This window comes from Sorex fumeus, unplaced genomic scaffold (genome assembly GCF_029834395.1).
Source record: "Sorex fumeus unplaced genomic scaffold, SorFum_2.1 ptg000044l, whole genome shotgun sequence".
NCBI lineage: Eukaryota > Metazoa > Chordata > Mammalia > Eulipotyphla > Soricidae > Sorex > Sorex fumeus.
This window is the reverse complement of record NW_026606101.1, coordinates 37,329,935-37,352,600: the sequence shown is the minus strand read 5'-3', so window position 1 is coordinate 37,352,600 and position 22,666 is coordinate 37,329,935. Positions and strand designations below refer to the sequence as shown.

Genomic DNA, 22,666 nt, shown 5'->3' with positions numbered 1-22,666 from the left:
AAAAACTCTCAAATGAGCAATAGATAAGGAGCAACAGCAAAGATTCCCAGTCCCGGTCTAACTAAAAAAGACTCAGAAATTTTCACAAAGCAATTCTTTCTTGTATTTGAGGGGAGTTGAGCCATCTTTTGTGGTGCTCAGGGGCTATTAAAGTTCTTTGCTATTAAAGAACTTTCATATTGTAATTATAACATAACATTGTTATAGAACAACTACAGTTAACTTTCTACCTTTGCTGTTAAAGATACTGAAGACTATCAAGATGTGAAAGGCTCCAGTATCATCAACATTTTGTGAATAGGGGTGGAGAGATAGTACAGGGATTAAGGCCTTGGACGTGGCAAACCTCAGTTCAATCCCTAGCACCACATATGTTCTCCTGAGCACTGTCAGGACCTATCCCTAGGGATAATAGAGCCAGCGTTAAGCCCTGAGCATTGTCTTGAAAGCTATTTGTACTAACTTTCTGTTGAAGTTCTCATAGTTTTCTTTTCCATAAACTTAGTGTGTTTCCTGGGCTTGAATTGATTTTGGACTTTTTCCTTCTTTCCTGGATTGGGCGGGACACTAGAGAATATAGTGTTAATCTGTTCATGCCATTGTGCTCACCAGACCTTGTGTGGGGGAAATAAAGCCTCTCCTCCATCCACTCAGAAAGGGGAGACCATTTCCTGCTCCAAATGTGGCCATCAGAATCCCCAGAAAGCTTTCTTCTGTGACTTATGTGGAATCACGGTAGGTATTTTATTCTACTATTAGTTACAACTTTTTATTACTATTAATATTTATGCCTTTTGTGTGAAATGTTACTCATTCACACCCACAAACAGAGTATACACCCACCACCATCCCTTAATCACTCCTAATTCCTTCAGACCTCAATCCCGCTTAAAAATTCAGTTCTGCTGTTTGTTTTCATTGGCTATTGTTTGCTCTCTTGCTTTGTTTCTTTTTTTTAAATGTAGGAATATTACTATTTATTCAGTCATTGATTAGGCTGATTGAATTGGGCATGAATTCCACATACTTTTTTTTTCTTTTTGTAAATTTATTTATTGAATCACCATGAGAGCAGTTACAGAACTTTTGGGTTTAAGTCTCAGTCATACAATGATGAAATACCCGTCCCTTCACCAGTGCCCATTTTCCAGCACCAAAAACCCCAGTATACCCCTCATCCCAACCCTCCCTGTGGGGCAGATGATTTCCACATTACTCTTTCTCTAATTACATTCAATATTTTGACACCAGACCCACCATTATTATTTGGGATTTTACCCCAACACTCAAATTTGCCAAAAAGGCAACCATAGAAAATTTGTTTTCAGTTGCTGATTATGAATAACATATGATGTCGTGCAGTAGCAATAGAGGCCGCACAATTTTGGAATTCTGAAATTTTAACAATTAAACCTGGAGGGATTTCTGCTAAAACCTGCTGGGTTCCAAGATTTGTTCCTGAGTCTCTGGGATCATGGCCATTAAGCAGCCAGAGAGGCTGTTTGTGGGCAGCGACTCGGCGTCTCGTTAGGGCTGGCTTCACCCCCATCCCATGAGACCCCATGTGTCTCATCAAACCTGACTGTCCAATGGCCTCTGGAGGATGGCAGCCACTGAGCTGCCAGGGGCAACAGGCCAAGGCACGAAACCTATTCCCACCTGGGGTGGCCTGGAACCGTTAACCTACTGCAGGGAACAGACACATTTTTGCCAAAAGCCACTGGGTTTTGAGATTTGTTTCTGAGTCTCTGGGATCATGGCTTTTAAGCAGCTTGATCAGGAGCCAGAGAGGCTGTTCATGGGCAGTGACTCAGGGTCTTGGTGGGGCGGGGAAAAAAGCACCGGGTCTACCCCAAACCCGTGAGGCCCTGCGTCTCGTCACTGCGGGTCCAAACCTGACTGTTCAAGTGGCGTCTAGAGGATGGTAGCCACCGAGCCACCAAGAGGGAGCAGGTGGAGAGACAGCACCTTTTCTCCCCTGGGGTGGCCTGGCGCCAGTAACCTAGTGTGGTGGAAACTGGGCGCATAGCTGTCAAAAGCCGCTGGGTTCCGAGATTTGTTTCTGAGTCTCTGGGATCATGGCCATTCAGCAGTTCAATCAGGAACCAGAGAAGCCTTGCCTCCGATTATATAGCTGAGCTGGGGGAGGTTTGTGGGTGTGTCTCCCACATACCTAAGTTTTGACCATTTACTTTCTGACAAACTTGGCCCCAAGTCTGGCCAAAGGCACAGCAGTAATTTTGGGGTATCTGGAAGTCTGAAGGCACCATCATGCTGCTGATGCACTCGCCTCACAGGTACAGATTGACCTGCTGGCAGCACCATGCCCCCCTCTTGCTTTGTTTCTATATGTTTCAAGCATCAGCAGGAACATCCAGTATTTATATTTTTCTCCTGAGTTACTTTACTAAATCTGACACCATCCAAGTTGTAGTGAAATGCCAGATTTAATTTTTTATTTTAAGTTAGTAGTATTCCATTATATGTGTGTGTGTGTGTGTGTGTGTGTGTGTGTGTGTGTGTGTGTGTGTGTATGTTTCACAGTTTCTTTATCACCTTGTGTGTTGTTTGACATTTGTTTTTTTCTAGTTCTTGGCTATTATAAATAGTGCTATAATGAATGTAGGTATGCATATCTCTTTTCAAATTAGTGTTTTTTGTTCTTATGAGAGATGCGAAGGAGTTAAGTTACTGTATCAGATATAATATGGCGGTTCTTTTCTCAATTTTTGAGTAGTCGTCACACTGTTTTCCATAGAGGCTAACTAGATTGCACTCCCATAACAGTGAATGAGTTTCTTTTTTCAGCACATACCCGTACCTACTGGTTGTTTCATGTCTCTTTTTTATAGGCTGCTCTCAGTGGTATGAGATGATATCACAGTGGTATATTTTTTAATGTAGGAGTAATGCTATTTATTCAGCCACTGATTAAGCTAACATGAACTCTATATCCACATTAATTTTTTAAAAATATTTTTTAAATTTTTATTTTTATAAAGTTGTTCACATTATTTACATTCAACATTTCAACACCAATCCCACCATCATTGCACCTTCCCACCACCATTATTTTGAATTTTCCCACCACCACCCAAGCCTGCCCCAGAGGCAGATGTTAAATAATTTATTTTTTATTGCTTGTTATGAATAGTATGAGATATTGTGTGACCACAAAAGTGGCCGCACACTCCTGGAATTCTAACATTTTTTAAATAGGTGGGGTCTGGAGGCATCTCTGTGGTGTGCTGCTCTCTTCTGAGGTTCATTTGTGAGTCTCTGAATCATAGTTGTTAATGTGCTTAAATGGCCTGATTTTGATCTCTTTTGAGATTTATTTATGGGTCTCTGAAGCCAGGCCGATAAATGTACTTTTATAGCTGAACCTGAGGTGGTTTGTGGGTATAACTGCCACATACCTAAATTTCAACCATTTGATTTCTTGTGAAACTTGTTCCCAAGTTGTTGGGGTCCAGCCAAAGGCACAGCATCAATTTTGGGGTATCAGGAAGCATGAAGGCACCATCAGACTGCTTATGCACGCCCTGCAGGTACAGGTTTATCTTTGGGGAGGCACCATACTCCCTCACAATGGTATTTTGATTTGTATTTCTCCAATAATTAGTGCTGATCAATGCTTTTTATTATGTCTTTTGGCCACCTGCATGTCTTCTTTGGAGGAATGTCTGTTCAACTGCTTGCCCCACTCTTCAATTACAGTGTTAGTGCTTTTATTGTTGAGTTTTGTGAGATGACGTGCAGAAGCCTGCTGAAGTACAGCCTACTGAAAATTCTGGCCCTAAATATTTTGTCTCGTTTAGTTCTTGTATCCCAATCAGATTTTGTAGAAGTAGAATTTTAAAGCTGGGGTGCCAGTTTTCAGCTTGTCTCTCCGTTTTCCCTTGCTCACTTATGTACTTCAGCAGTCTCTGCTTTGTCTCACCCTCTCCCTCTCCTTAGCTTTGACGTCCCCACTGCTGTCTTTGTTCCACAGCAGGGCTCTTTCATCAGAGATGATGATTGATATTCTTTTTTAAATTTTAATGAATCACCATGAGATACAGTTGCAGACTTATAAACTTTCATAATTGTGTCTCAAACAATGTTCAAGTACCCATCCCTCCACCAGTGCCCATTCTCCACCACCAATGGTCCCAGTATCCCTCCCCCCACCCCCACCCTTCCCATCCCTGTCTCTGTGGTAGACACATTCCCTCTTACTTTATCTCTCTCTCCTTTTGGGTGTTATGGTTTGCAATAAAGGTATCAAGCAGCCATCATGTTTGGTCCATAGTCTACTTTCAGCACATGCATCTAATATCCTGAGCATTTCCTCCAACCATCATTTACTTAGTGCTCCTCTCTCTATTCCAGCTACACTTTCCCTCAGCACATGAGATCGAATTCCAAGCTGTGGGGCAATTCTCCTGACCCTTATTTCAACTGTCCTTAGGTGTTAGTCTCCTGTTATGTTACTTTATATTCCACAAATGAGTGCAGTCATTCTATGTCTGTCCCTCTCTTTCTGACTCATTTCACTTAGCATGATCCTCTCCATGTAGATCTACTTATATGCAAATTTCATGATTTCATTTTTTTCTAACAACTGCATAGTATTCCATTGTGTGGATATACCAAAGTTTCTTTAACCATCATCTGTTCTTGGGCACTCAGGTTTATTCCAGATTCTGGCTATTGTAAATAGTGCTGCCATAAACATACAAGTGCAGATGTCATTTCTACTGTACTTTTTTGCATCTCCGAGATATATTCTCAGAAGTGGTATTGCTGGGTCAAATGGGAGCTCGATTTCTAGTTTTTTGAGAAATGTCCATATTGTTTTCCAAAAGGGCTGAACCAGTCGGCATTCCTGCCAGCAGTGAAGGAGAGTCCCTTTCTCCCCACATCCATGCCAACACCGGTTGCTTTTGTTTTTTTGGATGTGGGCCAGTCTCTGATGTGAGATGATATCTCATAGTTGTTTTGATCTGCATCTTCCTGATGATTAGTGTTGAAGAGCATTTTTCAAGTGCCTTTTGGCTATTCATTTTTCTCCTTTGAGAAAGTTTCTGTTCATTTCATCACCCCATTTTCTGATGGGATTGAGGTTTTCTTCTTATAGAGTTCAACCAGTGCCTTGTATATCCTTGATATTAACCCCTTGTTGGAAGGGTATTGGGTGAATATCCTTTCCCATTCTGTAGACTGTCTTTGTATTCTGGTCACTGTATCTTTTGAGGTGCAGAAATATCTTAGTTTAAGATAATCGCATTTGTTTATCTCGGTTTTCACTTGTTTGGTCAATGGCATTTTGTCCTTGAAGATACCTTTAGCTTCAGTAGAGTATTTTGCTGACCTTTTCTTCAATGTACCTTATGAATTCTGGTACATGTTGAGGTCTTTAATCCATTTTGATCTGACTTTTGTGCATGGTGCATGGTAGGGCTGGAGCGATAGCACAGCGGGTAGGGCGTTCGCCTTACAAGCGGCCAACATGGCCGACCCGAGTTCGATTCCTCCGCCCCTCTCGGAGAGCCCAGCAAGCTACCGAGAGTATTCGATATGCCAGACACAGTAACAACAAGGTCTCCAATGGAGACGTTACTGGGCCCGCTCGAGCAAATCGACGATCAACGGGAGGGCCTGTACCTTTACCTTTTGTGCATGGTGTTAGGTAGAGGTCTGAGCCCATTTTTTTTTTGCATGCAGCTGTTCAGTTTTACCAGCACCATTTAAAATTTAATTTAAAAATAAAATTAATTTTGCCAGCACCATTTAAAAATTTTTTTAGTGAAAAACCATGAGATACAATTATAGACTTACACAGTTTTGTGATTACGTTTCAGTCATACAATGCTTGAGTACCCATCCCTCCCCAGTGCCCATTCTTCACCACCAGTGTTCACAGTATTCCTCCCGCCACCCTCACCCAGTTGCCCCCACCCTGGACTCTGTAGCAAGCATATTCCCTCTTACTCTCTCTCTCCTTTTGGGTGTTATGGTTTGCAATACAGGAAGTAAGTGGCCATCATGTTCGGTCTATAGTCTACTTTCAGCACACATCTCATAACCCAAGCAGACCCTCCAAGCATCCTTTGCTTGTTCACAGCACCATTTGTTAAAGAGACTTTCCTTGCTCCACTTCCCGTCTCTTTCTCCCTTACCAAAGACTTTATGCTCATATATTCGAGGGTATGTGTAAGGATGTTCAACCCTATTCCACTGGTCTGCGGGTCTGTTTTTATTCCAATACCATGCTGTTTTAATTACTACCACTTTGTAGTACAGTTTGAAGTTGGAGAAGGTGATACCCCCCTCCACCCCCCCCCCCAAGAATTGCTTTAGCTATCGTGGGGGTTTGTTATTCCATATGAATTTCAAGCGACATCATGCGACGACTGGAATGGGAATGAATGGAAGTGAAGATAGATGGTCGGCAACTACACCACCTCTGCTTTGCTGATGACATTGTTTTAGTAACACCAAACATCAGCCAAGCGGCACAAATGCTGGCCGACTTTGACTGTGAGTGTGGAAAGGTAGGACTACAGCTGAATCTTACGAAGACAATGTTTATGAGAAATAGCCTCATTCCTGACTCCCCATTCACTCTCAATGGAACGATCATCTCCGAATGCAACAGGTATGTGTACCTAGGTCGAGAAGTCAACATGACAAATGACCTGGCACCCGAGCTGCGCAGGAGGAAGAGAGCGGCTTGGAACGCCTTCAAGAGCGTCGAAGAAATAGTTAAGAGGACCAAGAACCTCCAGCTCTGGGCACATCTCTTTGATTCCACTGTTCTTCCTGCATTAACATATGCCTCAGAGTCCTGGGCCCTACGCAAACAGGATGAGAACGCTATTCAGGTCTCCCAAAGAAGAATTGAAAGAGCTATGCTTGGAATATCACGTTTCACTCAAATGAGAGAAAGAATCCTGAGTTCTGACCTCCGCCGACGACCAAGAATCAGGGACGCTGTCTTGTTTGCCAAGGTGTCAAAAATCAGATGGGCTGGTCACGTAATGAGATTTAAAGACGACCGCTGGACTAGAGCTGTTACCCACTGGATTCCACGGGATGTTAAAAGACCGCGTGGCCGCCCACCTACCAGATGGTCAGACTTCTTTATCAAGATCATGAATGATCGGTTTGAGGCTCTTCATGTTCCTAGAGCGAACAGACGCCTTTGGCTACACTAGCACGCGACAGGGACAAATGGAGATGTTACTGGCGCCCACTTGAGCAAATCGATGATTAACGGGAAGTTAAGTGATTAAGTGATTAAGTGATGAATTTCAAGAGTATTTGATCAATTTCTTTGAAGAATGTCATGGGTACCCTTATAGGAATCACATTGAATCCGTATAATAATGCCTTAGGGAGTATTGACATTTTGACAATATTAATTCTCCTATCCATGAGCAGGACATGTGTTTCCATTTCCTCGTGTCCTCTTTTATTTCTTTTTTAAAGATTTATTTTATAAGTTAATTCATAATATTTTATTACATTTAATATTCAAACACCCATTCCCACCACCAAATTCGGTTTCCATGTTTCCATCCCAAGCCTCAATCCCTGTCACAAAACACAACCGAAATAATATATTTTGTATTGTCTGTTATGAAGAACTGCTGAACATGCTTACAAAAAAGAGTTCATATAGGAAAAAGTGTGAAGATTTTGTTTTTGGCAGGAGCCATTAAGACATTCTATAGGATATCACTAACATGTTAAATGTGATGTGAGCTTTGGTGTATATATATATATATATCTGAAAATATGTATATATGCATGTATATATATGCATGTATATATATTCCCCTCTATAATTTGTTGCCTACTATCTGGATCCCATCAGATATGGTGTGGTAATTATGGAGAATAGGTAGGGACTGTCCTAAGATGTGTCATGCAGCTGCAAAAGTGGCCATGCAGTCCAGGAATATGTTCATTCATATGTGAGGCTAGGCCCGAACATGTGGGGAGCACCTTTGAGCATGGTGGCGGTTGGGTTGTGGAGATTTTCAGCTGCCAGAGCTGGATCTCCTGGGGCAGGGAGGGTTCTCACCCGCCCCCTCTGGAGTGCCCCGAGTGAAACAGCCTAGTGTAGAGACCCGTGGCATGGCTATGGGTGCCTCATGTTGTGCCCTCTTTTATTTCTTGAAGTTGTGTTTTGTAGTTTTCTTTATACAGGTCCTTTACCTCCTTAGTAAAGCTGATTCTGAGGTACTTGATTTTCTGAGGCATGATTGTGAAAAGAATTGCCTCTTCCATATCACTTTCTTCTCTTATTATTTGCGTATAGGAAAGCCAAAGAGAGTTGGAGAGTTTCTTTTGGGTATTGATTAAATAGCCTGTGACTTTACTGTACAAGTTTATTGTTTTTAGGAGTCTCTTTTGATAGAGGCTTGAGGGTTCTCTAAATATAGTGTCATGTCATTTGCAAATAGTGAGAGTTTGATTTCTTCCTTTCCTATTTGGATGCCCTTAATGTCTTTTTCTTGCCTCACTGCTACAGCGAGTACTTTCAGTACTATATTGAATAGTAGTGGTGAGAATGAGCATCCTTGTCTTGTCCCTGGTCTTAGAGGGAAGGCTGTTAATTTTTATCCATTGAGGATAATGCTTGCCATAGGCTTGTGATAAGTGGCTTTGACTATATTGAGAGAAGCTCTTTCAATTCCAATTTTGGTGAGTTTTCATCATAAATGGGTGCTGGATCTTGGCAAATGCTTTTTCTGCATCTATTGATATGATCATATGGTTTTTACCTTTTATTGATATGATGGATTATATTGATTGACGTGCAAATGTTAAACCATCCTTGCATCCCTGGGATGAATCCCACTTGGTCGTGGTGCATGATCTTTTTGATGAATTGCTGGATTCTATTTGCTAATATTTTGTTGAGAATCTTCACATCCATATTCATCAGGGATATTGGCCTGTAATTTTCTTTTTTGCTGGTGTCTCTGCTTTTGGTACTGGGTGATATGTGCCTCATAGAAACTATTTGGGAGAGTTTCTGTTTCTTCAGTTTCCTGGAAAAACTTGAAAAGAACTGGCAGTAAGTCCTCTTTAAATGTTTGGAAGAATTCATTAGTGAATCCATCTGATCCTGGGCTTTTGTTTTTGGGAAGACTTTTGATTACTGTTTCAGTTTCCTTGATAGTGATAGGTCTATTCAGGTACTCCAGATCTTCTTGGCTCAGCCTTGGGAGATTATAAGAATGCAGGAATTTATCCATTTCTTCTAGATTCTCTTGTTTCGTGGTATACAGACTTTCAAAGTAATCTCTGATGATCTTTTGAATTTCTTTGGTTCCTGTTGTGATGTCCCCCTTTTCATTTATAATTTGGTTTATTAGGGTTGTCTCTCTCTCTCTCTCTCTCTCTCTCTCTCTCTCTCTCTCTCTCCTTCTGAGTCTTGCTGGTGGTTTATCAATCTTGTTTATTTTCTCAAAGAAACAGCTCTTGGTTTCATTGCTCTTTTGGATAGTTTTTTTGGGCTTCCATGTTGTTAATTTCTGCTCTACGTTTTACTATTTTCTTCCTCCTGCCTGAATTTCCTGTTGAGGTTTCAGGGATCTTTTCTTCATCCACTCCTTGTGGAGGGGATCTGCACTGTTTCTTCATGTTGCTGTGGTAGTATGGAGGTGGGTCCCTCCAGTTCACTATCAGTGATCACCTCTCGCTGCAAGGAAGGATTCTAGATGGGCTCGGTCGATGGTGGTCTCCTTTTTCCCCTTTAAGAATACTACCTCTTTGGTGCTCTTCTGTGCCTTATGTGGGGCCACTAGTGTAGCTTCAGGGGATGCGTTCTTTTTCATTGGGCTTGTTCGATTCTTTGTGTTTGCTGTTATATTGGAGGGTTTTTTTGGAGTATTTTGATTGGAATAGGCTAGTGGAGTATTGGCCTAATGTGTTTGAGATAGCCAGGATGTCCTCTTCAGAATTAGGTAATGGAGGCTGAGCTATGAGTCCAAAGTGTCAAGAAGGGGAAAAATAACTGCGGCCTTGAGGCCACACCCATCAGCTGCTATACCTGTGTGGGGAGAGAGGGGGTCACTTCAGTGTCTGCACGGGGTTTGGAGCTGATCCTGGTTTTGGCACTCCTGAGGCTTGCCAGGTTCCCCCCGGCCAGGCGCTCCAAGGGAACCTTGGGGGGGAAGGGGGCTTTCAGGGTCCCAGGGCACCAGCCACTGTACCATGCAGATGATTGAATTCTTTACTGAACTTGCTCAGAGGCCCCCACTCAGGACTTTGGATTGAATTCAGTTAGTGTTCCTGTACCATGGGAGTGATTCTTAGATTGTTCCCTATTCCAGCCTCTTGATTATTAATCCAGTAGATGATGATGATGATGATGATGATGATGATGATGATGATGATGATGGTTTTAGGGTACTGCTTATTAGGCAGTGCTCAGGTCTTGTTTCTAGCTCTGTGTTCAGGGATCACTCCTGGCAGGGCTTAGGAGAACATATGGATTGAACTCAGGTTGGCTGCGTGCAAGCAAGTGCTCTACCTACTGTACTATCTCTCTGGCCCCCTAATTCAGTAGATATCTTAAAACAGCTCCTCACCTCCCGCTCAGGAGAACATGGTTCCTCTTTGTAGAGCTTGCAGAAATCACTTTTTGTTTAGATTTCGTTATTGTTACCTTTTTATATAAAACACCAGAGAGACAGATAAAGAATACTTTCAAGTGAGAATGACTTCTAGTTGTTTATATTTGTATTTCTTTGAGTTTAAATTTTCTCACTCCTTGACATTGCCATGTCTGATTGTATGAATAGTTGTTTGTATTGTATGTATTGTATGTATTGTATGAATAGTTGTTTACCTTTTAAATAAAGCACAAATATTTTAGGTCTTTTTTTATTTGACAAAGTATTATATGAAACTAACGCAAGTAGTTTATAGTGGATAGTTGGTGTCCCTTACCTCCCCATCCCACAACTCTTCTGCTCAGGAGCCATCTCTGCCACCTGCTTCTGACCACTCTTTTTAACCATTTGCTTCACTAGTAAACTGGGAACAATATTGTAGCAATCCAGTTCTTCTCACCCTGCAATATGTCTTTTTGGTTAACCCCCTCTACAGTGACTTTATAATCTTTCACAGTCTATTTAAACCGTTTTAAACTGTTTACTCTGTTTAAACCGTTCTCATGTTGATCGGTTGTTTCTAGTTATGTCCCCCAAATCACAATCATTCATGACCTTGAATATACTTTTTTTGTACCTTCCCACCCATCCATAAGATATATTTTCTAGAAGATAGAATTGCTGGGTCAAAAGACATGTATTATTTTTGGTGGCTGGAGATTGTGTGTTATGAAAATAATTTTTACAGGACAATTGACACTAATATTAATTTTTAAAATTTAAATTTTTTTGTTCCTTAGTATGGTATTTCTCCTTCATACTCTGTTTGCCCTAAATGTGGGGCTAGCAATCACCCATCTGCCCGATTCTGTGGCTCCTGTGGTTTTTATGTGGAGTGCTTGACAAGATTTAGCATGGACAACAATCTGACTCGAGTTCCTGGAGAACTAGGCCCTTTTGCTGAGGTAAGGCCTTCTCTGAGGTAAGAATTGGTAGTGGGAGGAGGTTGGGATTGAATTTGGAGCTCCCCCTGAATTAGCCTGGGAGAAGAGAGACAAATCTTCAGGAACTTTCAATGAAATGTGGAAATTAATTCAATTAATTTAGGTTTTACCTTTCCTTGTAGCCAACCCTCATTTGATCCCTGCTATCGCATATGGTCCTCCAGACACTGCCAGGGTTTTACTCCTGAGCACAGAGCCAGGAGTAGTCGTGAGCACTTGAGGTTGTGGCCCCAAGCCTCCCTTCCCAATAAAAGAATGAAAACATAAAAATCTCAATGATTTCTTTAGAAATAAGAAATGTAAATATGTATTTATTTGTAGTAGAATGAGGTTTGATTAATCTTCAAACTAACAGGTGTAATGTTATTAGAAGGAAGTGGGTTTAAACTACTTAATATCAGTGTATTTTTCTTCTCTTGGCTTTCTTTTTAAATTTTGGGCTATATTCTACAGTGTTCAGGGCTTACTGCTGGCTCTGAGCTCGGAAATCACTTGTGATTGGACTTATAGGGACCATATGTGATGCTAGGGATCAAACCTGGGTTAGTGCATGCAAGGCAAGCACTGTACTATCACCCAGGCCCTAGTTTTTTTTATTTTGGGGGAAGGGAAGTATTGTGCCATACCTGTCAGTTCTCAGTGGCTATTCCTGGCCCTGTGCTCAAGAGTGATACCTAAAAGTGCTCAGGTGTCAGTGTATGTGATACCATGGATTGAAATGGAGCCCATAGGATACAAGGCAGGTGTCTTAACTCCCTGTACTATATGACACTTGAATTTCTTATGTAGCATACCAAAAACTTTACTCCTGTTCTTTCAATGTTTTGGGAAACTTAGATTGGGTATATAATATTGATTTTGTCATTATAAATGCATAATTTGAGGAAAATTTCATGAAGTTAGTTTTAGAAAGACATCTTATCAAATTAGCTTTGTGTTAGCATTTTATGAGTTTCTCTAAGCTGAAGACTCTTCATTAGAAGAACTTGGAAATTGCTAGTTATTAGAGTTACTGCATGTGCACTCAGCAACTTTGCACCAAGTGTTAGGGAGTTCGTGTCCTTTTTTTCCTTTTTAATATATTTGATTGTTTTTGTTTGCATTTTCTTAGTCAATAGACAACATGTATTTGGTAATGATTGTCATTTCCTCCTTCATTTTGAACCTTTAAACTCTCCGTATTATTTATTTATTTAGTTAGTTAGTTTCTTTGGGTCATACCCAGTGATGCTCAGGGGTTATTCCTGGCACTGCACTCAGGAATTACTCCTGGTGGTCCTGGGGGGACCATATGGAATGCCAGGGATCAAACCTGGGTCTGCTGCGTGCAAGGCAAACGCCTTACCCACTGTACTATCGCTTCAGCCCATTCATGACCATTGTAATCCATATTGAAAGACTTAAAGATCCTGGCATTGCTGATAATTCATGAGGCACCTTTTGTACAAATGAGGCAAAGATATTTTTCCTAAGATGTCTCATAGACAATTTTTGTAAACAGGCAATAATACAGTAGTTTGTTAGACATTTTATTACACCTGCCAAAAATTTTGTCCTAATAAATACAGTATCTAATGTACACATTCTGAATGCTTTGTCCTTTTAGATGAGGGAGTGTTTTGCAGTGCACAAACCATACAACATTTCATGGTGGTGCACTTGGGGTTTCAGGTCCAAATGCAGGACAATGTCTTAGAGAAAATCTTGTGACCCTAAACTTAATTGAGTGTGGGTGGATAGTCAAGTCTACACTCCATGGGATTAAGGAGCAGAGAGGGTAGATGTATTTTAGGACTCAGGCAGCAGATCATGAGATATCAGTTGATTTACAGAATTTGAGGTAGTACATAGTCAAAGCAGGGGAGACTATCTTCAAAGATCAATCTGAGAATGTTGGGACAAAAGAAAAAAATAAAGCAAAGGGCTGTGGAAACCCCTTCTGTAGTACAGCTTTTAGGAGATACTTTTATTTATTAGAATTGACTGTGTGAAAAATGGAGAATTTATTAAAAAAATTTTTTTTTTACATTTTTTGTCTTACTCATGTAGCCTAGATTGGTCTGGCAGCCCCTAAGCATTCCTTTGTCCAAACCTGATGCTGAAACTAAGAAAGATGTAGGCACACAGACCACTGGCCTATTCTATCCATCTGGCAAGATACTAGCAAAAAAGGAAATGGAAATGACTTTTCAAAGGCAGAGGCAGGAGAAAATGAGTGATCACAAACCTCTCCTCACAGCTGTCAGTCCCGGAAGAGGTGAGAAAGACATGCTCTCTCATCAGGAGGGAATTAATTTTTTCTTTGAAAGAAAACTTCGTTTTGTATTGAATTATCTTATATTTCCTTGTTCAAGAATTTTCCCTTCCATGAATAATACTGTTCCTTAAACTTAGCACTCTGGTATTTTGGTTCATAACCCCAGTGTCTAGTGTGTAAATGAAATAGCACATATGGTTTTCCACTCTTATTGTAGAAATGTCGTTAAACTTTGTCTTTATTGCTATCTGCCATTCTCTCTCTATTTTCCCTTAGTTTTAACAAATACTTTTTCAAAACACATATCATTATTTAATCTCATTAAAATATTTGGGTAGTGGAGGTAGTGGATACTACCTCCACTACCCAGCCGTCGCCACACTCCAGGACGCTTTCCGGACCCGCGTGGCAACTCCGGCCGAGACTCACGCACGACTGAAGACCCACAGAACAAGATAAGCAGAACTCTCTGAGACATTGGACTCCAGCTCGGCAGACCCAGGGACAGAGTTTCTCTGCTTGCTCCCACCAACCACAGGTGACAAAGGGATTCTAATCAGGAGCCCCACCCTACCCTGCCCTGTCTGCTTCCATCAACCACCCAGAGATCGGATTGCGCACAGAAGACCCACCCTACCCAGATAAATACCCCACTGGCAGACTTCCACTATCGACACTACCTCCACTACCCAGCCGTCGCCACACTCCAGGATGCTTTCCGGACACATCATAAGACACTAAATACCCATCTTCAGGAATTGTCGTACCATATTTGATAGGGTTCAAATATGGTAACACCTACAATGGTGATTAGAGGTCGCCCCAAAAGCCTCTATCCCTCTCAGAAAGACTGGCAAGCTACCGAGTGTATTACGCCTGCACAGAAGAGCCTGGCAAGCTATCCGTTGTGTATTCGATATGCCAAAACCAGTAACTACAACTGGTCTTATTCACCTGACCCTGAAGGCTTCACCGACATGGCAGCACTGAGAAGGATGAGAAAGGAGAGGCCGACAAAATCTCAAGGCCGAACTAGGCTGCCACAACGAAGGAAGACAAAAATGATCATCTGTACTTTCAATGCACATACGCTAGCATCAGATACATCCATCGAGGACCTGATGGTACAAGCGCGAATGATCAAGTACGACATCATTGGTCTGACCAAGACAAGAAGGCATGAATCTCACCATGCTGTTTTCGACACTGGAGAAGAATTGTTCCTCGAACATGCGATAAAGGAGGTGTCGGAGGCGTCGGTGTCCTTGTCAACACAAACTTGGCCAAGAGCATTGATTCATTCGAATACCTAACAACCCAAATCGGACGTTTACATTTGAATAGATGTGGCTCACTGCCTGCAGTTTCTATCTTCGTTGTCTATGCACCAACATCTCATTATGATGAAAGAGAAATCGAGAAGTTCTACATGGAGCTAGAGAAGTTCTATAAAGAAGACCACACCTTCTACAAAATCATTGTGGGTGATTTTAATGCCAAGATAGGACCGAGAAGATCAGCTGAAGAACTTCACATTGGGACCCATGGCCTAGAATGGAACGAACAGGGTGAGAGACTGTCTGAGTTCATCATGTCGACCAAGACCATCCAAGGTAACTCACAGTTCCAGAAGGCAGAATCTAAACGATGGACATGAGAGTCTCCCGGTGGACAATTCCACAACGAAATAGATCACATCATATTCAATCGACGGTTTTGCCTGACCAATGTCGCTGTTGTCCCAAAATTTCAAACGGGATCGGACCACCGTCTCCATGTGCAAAATTCTACTTCACAGAGCGGGGAGAAAGGGCTGCAAAGTTCAAAAAGAGAACTCCCAGAACGACCACCAACTGGGAACTCTTTGGCACTATTGCGGCAACATGGGAAGATGCCATTGTTGACAACATTGACGAGGAATACGATCGACTGGTTCAGCACCTCCATGAATGTGCGAGGAACGCCAAGAGAGAGATAGCCACAAAAAAACGCCCATCTTCGAAAACTCTTGAGCTAATTCGCCAGCGTGGTTTGGCGCATGCCTCAGGCAACCACAAGCTAACGTCTGAGCTCGCAAAGCAGTGCAGAGATGCGATCAAGGAAGACCTCAAAGAGAGAAGAGCAGAAGTACTGGTAGATGCAGCAGAAGCTGGGAAAAGTATTCGTTACGCCCGCCTGTCCTTCGCCAACTACAAGACCAAGATGACTGCCCTCCGACATCCTGATGGATCCATCACATCCTCCAGAATGGCAATGGAGAAGATTATCCATGGCTTCTACTCAAATCTCTTCGATAGCCATGTCCACTTGCCGACATACCAAATTCCACAGGATGGATATGTCGTTCCCAACGTTCTCCCTTCCAAAATCCGACACGCCATTTCGTCGGTAAAGAAACAAATAGCACCTGGCCCAGACAAGGTCAGACCTGAACACCTGAAGAACCTGCCATCAGTACTCATCAATACACTGGCTCGGCTCTTCACTCGCTACCTGTCTGAATGCAAGGTTCCGTCCCAATGGAAAACCAGCAGGACCGTACTACTGTTCAAGAAGGGAGACATCCATGACATTGGCAGCTATCGCCCTATCTGCCTATTGTCTGTCATCTACAAGTTGTTCACTCGAGTCATCCTAAATAGGATTGGCAGAACACTAGATGAAGGACAACCATGCGAGCAAGCCGGGTTCCACAAAGGATTCAGCACCATCGACCATATCCACACGATAACCAAACTCATTGAGGTTTCTCGGGAGTTCAAGATGCCGCTCTGTTTAACGTTCATTGATTTAAAGAAGGCCTTTGATTCTGTTGAGACGGAAGCGGTCATTGAAGCCCTAGCCAATCAGGGCATTCAAGCCCAATACATCAGGATCCTCCGTGAGCTGTATTGCGGATTCACTACCAGGATCTCACCATTCTACAAAGAAGTGATTGTTGATGTCAAGAGAGGGGTTCGGCAGGGTGATACTATTTCACCGAAACTCTTCAGTGCCACCCTCGAGAACATCATGCGACGACTAGAATGGGAAGGAATGGGAGTGAAGATAGATGGTCGGCAACTACACCACCCCCGCTTTGCTGATGACATTGTTTTAATAACACCAAACATCAGCCAAGCGGCACAAATGCTGGCCGACTTTGACCGTGAGTGTGGAAAGGTAGGACTACAGCTGAATCTTACGAAGACAATGTTCATGAGAAACAGCCTCGTTCCTGATGCCCCATTCGCTCTCAATGGAACGACCATCTCCGAATGCAAAACAGCTATGTGTACCTAGGTCGAGAAGTCAACATGACAGATGACCTGGCACCCGAGCTGTGCAGGAGGAAGAGAGCGGCTTGGAATGCCTTCAAGAACATCGAAGAAATAGCTAAGAGGATGAAGAACCTCCGGCTCCGGGCACATCTCTTTGATTCCACTGTTCTTCCTGCATTAACATATGTCTCAGAGACCTGGGCCCTACGCAAACAGGATGAGAATGCTATTCAGGTCTCCCAAAGAAGAATAGAAAGAGCTATGCTTGGAATATCACGTTTCACTCAAATGAGAGAAAAAAATCCGGAGTTCCGAAATCCGTGGACGATCAAGAATCAGGGACGCTGTCTCATTTGCCAAGGTGTCAAAAATCAGATGGGCTGGTCACGTAATGAGATTTAAAGACGACCACTGGACTAGAGCTGTTACTGACTGGATTCCTTGGGATGTCAAAAGACCACGTGGCCGCCCACTTACCAGATGGTCAGACTTCTTCGTGAAGATCATCAAACGATCGGTTTGAGGCTCTTCATGATCCCAGAGCGAACAGATGCCATTGGGCTACACTAGCACGCGACAGGGACAAATGGAGACATTACTGGCGCCCGCTCGAGCAAATAGACGACTAACGGGAAGTTAAGTGATTAAGTGAAACTATTTGGAATATCATGACATTGCCTCTTTTTTTATTGTGGTAAATTTCACACAGGGTTATCTCCCATTTTAACCATTTTAAAATATACAGTTCAGGCTAGAGAGATATTACATGGGTAAGGCATTTGCTTTGCATGCAACTGACGCCAGTTTAATCCCTAGCACCATGTACATTCCTCTAAGCAATCACCAGGAGTGATCCCTGAGCACAGATCCAGGAGTAAGTCCTGAGTGTGCGACAAGCCTCCCCCGAAAACCAAAAAACAGAAACCGTAAAGTAATTTTAGTGAATTTTAGCACATTAGCAGTATTATACTGCCATGACTACAGTCTATTTCTAGATTTTCATCATCTCCAAGATGAGTCCTATAATGTTTAAAATTAGTTTCTCTCCATACTCCTAAGTTTTTGTCAGAGCTCTCAGAGTGGATCACTGCAATGATGTGGCAAATATTTGCCAGGGTTCACACTTCTAGCCATGATGCTTACACAGCTGTTTTTAGTTGTGGTACTCACTAGAGGTATGTTGAGCAGAGAATTCCTAATAGTACTCAGAATCTGCTCCTGGCTCTGTGCTTCCTGGCTCTGTGCTTAAACCTCCTGCCTGGTAATGCCCAGGGGACCATATGCAGTGCCAGGTATTGGACCGGGGTCAGTCATGTGCAAGACTTACCCACTGTACTATCTCTCTAGCTGTTACCACAAAATTTCACATAACCCTAAGTATATCACTTAATCACTTAACTTCCCGTTAGTCATCGATTTGCTCGAGCGGGCACCAGTAACGTCTCCATTTGTCTCTGTCGCGTGCCAGTGTAGCCCAATGGCATCTGTTCGCTCTGGGAACATGAAGAGCCTCAAACCCATCGTTCATGATCTTGATGAAGAAGTCTGACCATCTGGTAGGTCGGCGGCCATGCAGTCTTTTGATATCCCGTGGGATCCAGTCGGTAACAGCTCTAGTCCAGCGGTCGTCTTTAAATCTCATTACGTGACCAGCCCATCTGATTTTTGACACCTTGGCAAACGAGACAGCGTTCCTGATTCTTGATTGTCCACGGATGTCGGAACTCCAGATTCTTTCTCTCATTTGAGTGAAACGTGATATTCCAAGCATAGCTCTTTCAATTCCTCTTTGGGCTACCCGAATAGCATTCTCATCCTGTTTACGTAGGGCCCAGGTCTCTGAGGCATATGTTAATGCAGGAAGAACAGTGGAATCAAAGAGATATGCCCAGAGCCGGAGGTTCTTGGTCCTCTTAGCTATTTCTTCGACGCTCTTGAAGGCGTTCCAAGCCGCTCTCTTCCTCCTGCGCAGCTCGGGTGCCAGGTCATTTGTCATGTTGACTTCAACCCTAAGTATATAGGTATATAAAATAGGTAAATAAACCAAACACATACTGATAATAAATCAAAAAGATATTTAGTATAAGACAAAATTTTAAGATTTTTTGCAACTTCCCACATTCAGTTATACAACCTCATATGGAATTGAGATTCATAGTTTAAGAAGCTAAGAACCAAACCTCCAACACTTGACATGCTAGACGCTGGGAAGAGCTCAAATGAATGGATCACATGCTGGCAAGAGGAGTCCATAAGTTTGAGTCCCATGGACCTCACAATCCTCCAAGCATCGCTGGGTGTGGACATGGTGGCCCCAACACTGCTGAACCACCACGTGTAGCACAGCATCCAGCCAGGATCACCTAGCATGGCACGCAGGTCCCTGAGTACTGCTTGGAAGCATTATTCCAAAAATCCTGACAATCCCCTTCCTTTGTTGATATGTCCTCAAGTTCCTGGACCCTTTTCCCCACTGGTGTTCCTTATTAACCATTCTCTGATGTGAAGTGCTTGGTTGTGCATGTGGGCACATGAGCGCATATATATGACAGCGTTTTTTTTAAATTAATATTTTTATTGAAACACCGTGAGATACAGTTACAAAGCTTTCCATGATTGAGTTTCAGTCATACAATGACCAAGCACTCATTCCTCTACCAGTGCTCATTTTTCACCACCAATGTTCCCAGTATCCCTCCCATCACTCGACCCTATCCCACCCCCTGTTTCTGTGGCAGGCACGTTCCTTCTGACTCTCTCTGTCTTTTGGGCATCATGGTTTGCAGTACAGATACTGAGAGGCCATCAAGCTTGGTCCTTAGTCTACTTTCAGCATGCAACTCCCATCCTGACCAATACCTCCAACCATCGTTGACTTAGTGGTCCTTTCTCCATCCCAACTGCTTTCTATCTAGCACATGAGGCAGGCTTCCAAACTGTTAAGTGATTCACCTGGTCCTTCTCTCTACTTCTTCGGGTGTTAGTCTCATGTTATTTTATATTCCACAAATGAGAGCAGTCATTCTATGTCTGTCCCTCTCTGACTTATTTCACTTAGCATGATACTCTCCATGTCCATCCACTTATAAGCAAATTTCATGGCTTCCTCTTTTCCAACAGCTGCATAGTATTCCATAGTGTAGATGTACTGTAATTTCTTTAATCAGTCATCTGTTCTCAGTCACTCAGGTTGTTTCCAGATGTTGGCTAATGTGAACAGTGCTGCAATATGACAGTGTTCTTATTCCTTTCCTTTTGTTCTAGGATATTGCATGAATAAAATGTTTCCCAAAAGTTGAGTAGGTTAAATTTCTCTGACGTGAAACTGCCCCCCCCACACACACACATACCCCGCCATTCATTTCTAACTATTGTCACCCTAGGTTACATACTGGAATCACCTGGAAACTTGAAAAGTACTTACCCATGTTACTGTGTCTCTGGACCCACTTAGTTGTGTTCACACACACCTGACTGTGGTGCACCTGGAGGTTGCTTATGACACCCGGGATCACAGATCCTCTGATCACTGCTTAGGTGCTAGAGGCCAAACCGTGGTCAATCTATGTGTAAGGCAAACCTGTGTTCATTCCTGTCCTCTCTCTGCAGCCCCTGTCCTGTTATTTTAAATATGTTTAGGCTTTTGCTTCTTTTGTACCTTCTCAGTTTCCTAGTTTCCTAAAAGGTTGGATTCTTCATTTCTGACCATGTTTGGACACGTCTATAGGTTTCCATGGTAACTATAAAACTCATGGGACTGGTGGACATGATTTTGATAGGCAGGTGCCATTTTTGATACCCTAAGGTGTAATGGTTACTTAATGAGCCACAGTGAACTCAGCAGTCACTTGAGGCTGACTTGTGTTTGTTGCAGCAGAAAGAGAGGGAATAGAACCTGTATGCCTCTCCAACCTGTGTGAGGTACTAGCTGTGTGCCTAGCAGAGTGTTAATAGTATCTTTAAAATTGGGATAGGGACCAGAGTCATAGTAAAACAGGTAGACGATTTGCCTTGCACGCAGCCAGATTCTATCCCAGATTCTATCCCTGGCACTCCATATGTCCCCAAGCTGCCAGGAGTGAACCCTGACCATGGAGCCCTGAGTACCATTGATGTGGCCCCAAAACCAAAAAATAAAATAATATAAAATTGGGATAATTGGGGCCAGAGAGGTAGTACAGCAGGGAGGGTGCTTTCCTTGCACGTGGATGACCCAGGCTTGGACCTCAGCAGTACATATGGTTCCCCCCAGCCCCACCAATAGTGAGCACAGAGCCAAGAATAAGCCCTATCACCTTGCTATCAGTTTGAGCTATGAAAAAGCACAGAAGAAATTGCTTAAGAGTTCTGGGCTTAGATATTAAGAAGACTGGGTATTTGTGCTTATACTCCAAAAAGTCGGTAAGGAGGTACAGGATAGACTGGTCACTGGGGTGAGACACCACATGAAGAAGAATCAAGATGCTCCAGCCAAAGACATCAGCAAATACTCAGCATTTGAGCAGTGCAGGCAGCAACCATGAGGAGGCCAGCCCGAGCTTTTCACTACTCGGACACCAAGAGTACACTCCTGGCCTTGTCTCAGCCTTGCTTCTGCTCCCCAGCCTCTCTTCTCAGGGCCTTCAGGCCTAAAGTTTTTGCATCACAATGGATTCCTGCCTTCTCAGATGCTTTGCTCTATCTCCAAGGTCACCATGTCTTTTGGATGGTTTGGTTTAGAGACAAGTGAATTTTTTTTTTTAAATCCACATTGCCAACGCTGCCTGTCTGCCTACCAGCAACATTCGGTGCTTAGTAAATATTTGTGGCACGATGCCTACTTTGTGTCATAGACTATATAGTATACTCAGCGTTCTCTTTGAGGCTGCGTGTCTGGTTATCCCTGGTGGTTGCCTGTGATGTAGCACCCTGGATGCCCAGTTCCAGTGCTGCTGTGGCAATCAGTTAGTTTCCCCTGCATCAGACATGTCACACATGTCTGTTCGGGTGCTGCAGACGTTGTTTGTATAATGAATAGGTGCAACTGAGACGTTGTAGAAAGTCTCCATGATCTAAGAGTGGTAACTTAAATATGGTAGCTTAAATATTTTGAATAGGGGAAGACACAAGCCATAAAACAAATATTCACGGGGGCTTGCTCCACTTGAAAGAATGTGAGGAAAGTCAAGCCAAAGAATGCTCTTAAAACAATGTCCAATGTAATAAAGAAGACCAATTGATTCACTAGAAATATGTTAAGCCCAGTAATTTTCAGCTGTCAGTTCGTTCTATTTCCTTTAGAAGTAATTTTCTTTCAGAAGTAATTTGTAATTTAGCTAAGTAGGTCTTTTACTGCCTTTGTTATGTTGATTCAGAGATATTTGAGAATTTTTTTGACATGATTCAAAGTGGGAGTTTTAAATTTTTCTCCTTTTGCTACATTGTTGTTTATATATAAAAAGGCAACAGATTTACATGTATTGAATTTTGTAGTCTGATACTTTACTGAACAAGTATATTATTTCTGGGAGTTTGGAGGTCAGATCTCTC

The 22,666-nt window shown here is 42.6% G+C and overlaps 1 protein-coding gene across 1 annotated transcript in view; it reads left to right on the top strand.

Moving 5' to 3' along the window:
* DZANK1 (double zinc ribbon and ankyrin repeat domains 1) overlaps window positions 1-22,666 on the top strand; it is a 99,887-nt gene that overhangs the window by 61,865 nt on the left and 15,356 nt on the right. The window contains exons 10-12 of the mRNA XM_056121720.1: window positions 613-735; window positions 11,417-11,581; window positions 13,670-13,877. Coding sequence (XP_055977695.1) covers window positions 613-735; window positions 11,417-11,581; window positions 13,670-13,877 — 496 coding nt within the window. The remainder of the gene's footprint in view (window positions 1-612; window positions 736-11,416; window positions 11,582-13,669; window positions 13,878-22,666) is intronic.